General features: G+C 36.3%; 1 protein-coding gene across 1 annotated transcript; it reads left to right on the top strand.

Moving 5' to 3' along the window:
- Positions 1-2,650: 2,650 nt before the first annotated feature.
- Positions 2,651-6,362, top strand: LOC131949356 (putative ribosome biogenesis protein RLP24). Its single transcript, XM_059311215.1, has 5 exons — positions 2,651-2,809; positions 5,024-5,210; positions 5,325-5,388; positions 5,949-6,031; positions 6,162-6,362. Exons 1-5 carry the CDS (start codon positions 2,729-2,731, stop codon positions 6,233-6,235), a joined length of 489 nt encoding a protein of 162 aa, XP_059167198.1. The 5' UTR covers positions 2,651-2,728; the 3' UTR covers positions 6,236-6,362.
- Positions 6,363-6,386: the final 24 nt, after the last annotated feature.

Raw genomic sequence — 6,386 nt, 5'->3', positions numbered from 1 at the left:
CACTGGTCGATGTCAAAGTTTACAAAGCAGGGGTTTTTTATTTTTTTATTTTACAAGTGTGCAAATACAAACTTATTTTCTTTGGTGTGTAAATATTAAATGTATAAAAATAAATAATCTATAAACTTAGTAAATTAAATAAATATAATTTGCAAATATGACTCGGTGACTCGGACTATAGTATTAGTATTATAGGTTCCCCGATTTTAAGCCGTGTATAAGAAACGGGAGCACGCTTGCAGAAAAAGATTAGCCCCGTCTTGGCATTTTCAAAATAAACAAATCGAAAGGTTCTATTGTAAAGCACATACGACTACTAGGTACCGGTTTGTAGGTAGTTGATGGCTGAATGGGTGCCAAATGTCGAGCGGATAAAACATGGCGGAAAGGTGAAGGGCGGGTAACTCTCAATCTTGGGAAGTGTTTTTTTTTAAATGGTTCGTATGAGGAAAGTGATGAGGGTTATCTGTTATAATTCTGTCGTGGACAGGTTGAGGTGAGGATTTGAGCTGCTTTTGTGAGGGGGGGGGGGGGGGGGGGTGATGGAAAAAGATGGTGAAGATGAGTTGAAAGTGTGAGAGTATTTTCAACCCGAGGAGAGTGGGGAAAAGAGCAAGGCCGGGTGAAGAGGGGGTGGTAAGGTGGATTTTACCTATACAATGACCACAAGGCTAAATAACAGTAATGACAGACATGGGAGGGGAGGGGGGCGGGTGGGCTAGCCAGTTCTGAGCATCCCATCCTTGGGGATCGTGGTCAGGTACCAACACCTGTGTTTATTTTTGGACCTGCCTTGACCTGGTTAAATTAAGTCAATACTTGACAGTATAATAGACCTACTATTGTGTGTGTATAAACGCTATGGGATTTTTTAAAAGCTTGTGAGTTAGTGAAGTGCTACTGGTGGTTTCAACTGAGTCAAGCTTAACAAAACACTTTGCTTATTGAGGACTGAAATTTTCTTTTCCATAACGATTATTAAAAAAAATTGTGCTAGAATGAATAGTGACGCCCCCCACCCTCATATAACAAAATCCTGCCTACGCCCTATGTGATTTCCTCCCACTAATTTTTCGACGTTTGTAAAAACCAGTTACAAGTCGAAACTTCCTAGACTAAATCTGATCGCCGAGAAACAGTTTTGAGAGCAACATTAAAAAGTAAACATCCTTTATAGTAGATTGCTATAGTCATGTTACGACAAAACTATTATTATAAAAATAATGATCAGTGGTGTCACTAGGTCGGGTGTCACCAAATGCATAAACTAAGGGTGTCACCCCCCTCCCCCCCCCCAAACAATGTCCCATTTTCTCTTTGGTTTCACCCCTCCAACTACAATTTTAAAAATTAACTAGATACAACATTGCTTCGCTAATACATTTTACGATTTTTCAGTGTGGTGTTTTCCTCACCCTCCTGGTGATAATTTACTTATAAGTATAGGGGGCCTATATACTTATTTCTAAATATTGTAGACCTACATTTCTGCTGTTTCGCCCCTTCTCAAATTTCCGCTCCTCCCCTCTCCTCTCAGCTAAGAAACATCAATTTTTTTTGTCTTTTAAAGCGTACAATACTTCTTTTGGTTCATAAATAAATGATGTTATGCTCATGTAGCAGATTTTTACACGTCAGTATCAGAGTTGTCGTCCCTAAACACCAGATCCCTTCCCGAAAATAAATGTCAAAAGTTTCCACCTCAGCCAGTCTTAGCCCCGTGTGCGTCTTTCAGAGAAATATTCAAATACAGCCATTTTAGTGATGTCTATTCTTTCACACGTCCAACTTTTTCGTCATGAAATTATTAAATACTTTAAAAAAAGTTTAAAAATGAGATTTTGGGGGGTTCGGTTGAGCTACAATCCCTCCTCCCGAGTTATTCCATCAAAATTAGGGCTCTTGTAATTCCAGAAGGGCGGTGCTATGATTGAATCCACGAGTTTTAGATTTCACGGGAATGAGCCACAATGCTCATAGAACTAAGTGTTATGTAGTTTGCAGACCAGATGCGTAGCTAGGGAGGACGGATGGGGCTGCCGCCCCGGGCGCTGTTCCTAGAGGGCGTCAAACGGGGTAGAAAAAGTAAATAAAAAGGCTCTTTCTTAGCAGCATTACTAAATAATTAACAAGTTAAGAAAATATACTACTGCTTTGCTTTCCTAACTGGTTTAGTTTTTTTTCCCATCAATTATTTGACATTAAGGTAAACAGGGATAGTTACGGGAAAAAGGCGCCCAACCTTTTCAAATGTGTGTGTGAGGGAGGGTGGAGGCGTAGCATTTTCAATTCGTACTAGGCGCTGGAATGGGTCGCTACGCCTCTAAGACGGACTTAGCCATCATAGTGGGGTCGGACTGGGTCCACGGTTGAATACTTCTCAGGGTGTCTCTACTAGATCTAGTTTGTTTTATTTTTTAAAATTTAGATCTTTAGAATAATTATCGATATTAATTTTCTAGTATCTACGGAAAATTGATCTTTAACTTGACTACGATAAATTTGAAAATTTCACAATCTGAGCCTAACATTAGGATTGGATCATTGACCTCAGAATCCTAAAAAACAATTTTATACTTTTTTTTGTGGGGTAAATATTTTAGACCAATGAAGTTACGCTTGAACAATGTGTGCGGTTCTTGGGGTCAGGGTAGATAACTCTTTCTATTCTTCCGGTGTTTCACAGTATGGTGTTTTAATTTAAGTTTGACTAAAAAAATACTCGAAAATGAGAGTTGAAAAGTGTTTTTTCTGTTCATCTCCTATGTATCCAGGCCACGGAATACATTTTGTTAGAAACGACAGCAAGGTTCGTAAAACGTTTCATGTTTAATTTAGAATAAGTTAAAGTTTGCGAAGATATCGATAATGGGAAGTTTCATTTTTTATTCAAGTCCACTCATTCAATCACTGCTGTAAACTTACAATTTTAAAGTTTAAAGTATTGGATACAAGGCCCCCACCCCATCCTCCTAAGCCTAGGCTACTAATTAATTAGTTAACAATGCCATTGATGCTAAATATGTATATAACATGGCCCTTATTACTCGTTTAAAAAAAAACGATAATATCATAATTCAGTCTGGTGAGTCTGAGTCTTGACACTAACCCACAGGCCTACTCGCACTACTCACTACTACTCGGATTTTAAATTTTTTTAAGACATTAAATTCGGATTTTTTATACCAGTGTCCGATAATAGAATCTTGGATAATTATAGATACTGGTGTCGATGATAGAATCTTCTTTAAAAAAGGGGTGTTGGGTTGTTAGTAGTATTGGGTAAAACTCCATTTCAGCGTATTTTATTCTCCGTTGCTTGTTTACCTCCAGTTGAGCGTATTTTATTATAACAACCGAAACACACCAAAACATTAGGAAAACACGATTTATTTTTTGTATTGTATTTCTGTTTTCACAAATGAATAAAATGAATGTTTAAAAAACACGACTTATTTATTTGTATTGTATATTTGTTTTAACAAATCAATAAAAAACAACAAATAGACTGACTGAAGTGCTTTGTTTGTTGGTTACAAAAATAGAGATGTACACTTTGTACAATTAAGTGTTCCAATTTCAACTAAACTGAATAAAAGTATTAAAAGGCACAATGATGCTGCCGAAAGTGGGCCGAGGGGGGTGGGGGGGGGGTGGAATTTGGTGAGGGATGGCTTGGAGTGTTAGAGAAAGTGTGACAACTCACGTTGTCATTTAAAAAAAAATAATGTTAGAGGTCGTCCATAAATGAATTCACACTCGTAGGGGGAGGGGGGGTAATTTTGTGACGGTGTGTGATGAGGGGGGGGTTCGGATGGTGCTACGTCATTGGGGGGGGGGGGGGTCTTGCTTTTTGTGACGACACGCTTTTTTACGATTTTTTACCTCCCCCCCTCCCCTCCGTTACACGTCGTTACAAAAAGTCAGACCCCCCCTAAAATGACGTCACACCTCAGCCTACAACCCCCCCCCCCCCCCCCTCAAAATTTCTGTTGAATTTTTCTTAAAACATCGATAATTTTTCCAAAATCTTGTCAGAACTCTGTCAACATAGAGTATTTTGATCAATTCATATTACAATTTCTTAAAACCGTTTTCTAAAACGCGAAATAACGGCTAAAACTTTTTTTTCTAACATTGCTTTTTTTATAATGCAAAAAAAGGGACGTCACACCATCTGAAACACCACCCCCTCCCCCTCATCACACATCGTCACAAAATTGCTGACCCCCCTCTCCCTTACGAGTGTGACGTCATTTATCTATGACCCCACATCAATTTTTTTTAAAAGTCAGAAATTTACTCTTACAAAAAAGGGAAGGATGGTAGATTTACTATGAATTTAAATAACATACAACTCTATAGTAAATTTTTTTTTTCAGTTTTAGCAAAACTGTCAAATTAAAAAACACAGAGTTTGTACATTTATTGCATAAATACAAAAATATAAAACAGAATGATTAACAGTGTATCAGTTTCACCATGAGACAAATACCTTTTTTTTAAAAATACAATACAAATAAACAAGTCGTGTTTTTTAAATATTCATTTTTATTCATTTGCTAAAACAAAAATACAATACAAAAAAATAAATCGTGTTTATAATAAAATACGCTCAACTGGAGGTGAACAAGCAACGGAGAATAAAATACGCTGAAATGGAGTTTTACCGTAGTATTGTTACTGTAATCTCGACTAATTTTATGGGTAGAAATTAGGGTTAGGCGTATGGTAGGACCAGGGTTGGGGCTAGGGACAGGGTTAGCAGTGACATTAGCCAGCCATGTGTGCATTCAGTTAACTATCAGTAACCTAACACCCCTTTTTTAAAGAAAATTCCATTATCGGACACCGGTGTAAACATTCTCCCCTAACAGCCTAACACACACATTTTTTAGACATTATTATTAGACATCCAATAAGATTATGCTAATCACAATAATAGTTTTGATATGCTATTTATTAGGCTGAACATATTTCTGCATAAGTAAAAAATTTAATTAGGCCTATCATATTTTTTCAGATATTTAGATTTTGTCGCTCAAAGTGTCATAAGGCGTTCCAGAAGAAGCGCAACCCACGCAAGGCTCGCTGGACTAAAGCATTCAGGAAAGCTGCTGGAAAGGAACTTACAGTTGATGCATCTTTAGAGTTTGAGAAGAGGAGAAATGAACCTGTAAAATACAATAAAGAATTATGGCAGAATACAGGTATTTTTGTTGAATTTTATTGCTCATTTGAAGTTAGATTTTTTTCATAATTCCTTTATGTTACTTCTTTTTCTATTGTTTGCATCAGTTAATTCTACTTTTATATGTTTTTAGTGAAAGCAATGAAAAGAATTGAAGAAATTAGGACAAGAAGACAAAATCATTTCATTGCTAATAGGTAAGTAGTTGTCACTCTAATTTATCAGCCATCCTTTGTTTTTGTAAAGCATACTGTGTTCTCTTAATCATTTAGCATTCTTAAAAAGTATTTGCTGTGTTTAGTGTTTATAATGCAGTGCTGTGTGAAGAGGCAGTAAGGTAAATGTTGTAGTTGAATACAAAGGGTTGAACTTAGATTTCTAATTCCCAGTATACACTCATGAATTCTTTTTTCCTCTACCATAACTGTAGATGTGCTTAAAATAAATAATTGAACAAGCAAAATATCTCAGCCAGTTAAAATTTTCTGGGAATTGGTGGGTGACCAAGACTTAAATGATTAGCATAACTACCTTGCACATAATTTTTTATCATTATACTAGTTGTAGTATAGGCTAATGTGTTGCTATATAGTTCTGCTCCCTTTCTTAAACTCCCCTTCTGTTCAAAACCTGATGGCTGCTTTGTATAAATAATTTGTGGTTTAAAATTCTCCAGAGTATTGTTTAAAAGCTGTTTAAATGTGCAATGACTTAGTGATTTTATACATAACTATATTGTGCACATAATTATGTACAGATTAAAAAAAGGAAAAGAGCTCAGAAAAGAAGCAGACAGAAGGGAAGTGGAAAAAAATATACATCTTATCAAGTCACCTGCAGGTAAATCAGACTAGACTACTCCTAAGTCAAAGTCAGTTTTGCCTTTAGTTAATTTAAATTTAGTTATTATTAGTATAACTTTATTACTGATCTGTCAGCCATTCTAAAATTCTTTTGTTTATATTTATAGCTGGCCTCAAACAAAGAAAACAAATGGTGGAAGTGGTCATGGAACGGGATGTGGAGGAGATGGAGTCAAATTAAAGACATTAGTTGATACACTGACTAAAATTACAAGAACACTGGAACATCAAGTGCTTACAATTTGTTTGGCAACACCAGTAATCGCCAGAACACCACTTGGGATTGAAATAAAACACCTTCAATTTTTCCCCCATTTGGTGTACTTATTTTT

Source organism: Physella acuta, unplaced genomic scaffold, assembly GCF_028476545.2.
Source record: "Physella acuta isolate Inbredline_101_S28 unplaced genomic scaffold, ASM2847654v3 ptg000691l, whole genome shotgun sequence".
NCBI classification, from domain to species: domain Eukaryota; kingdom Metazoa; phylum Mollusca; class Gastropoda; family Physidae; genus Physella; species Physella acuta.
The sequence above is the reverse complement of the archived record's forward strand: the minus strand, read 5'-3'. Positions and strand labels throughout refer to the sequence as shown.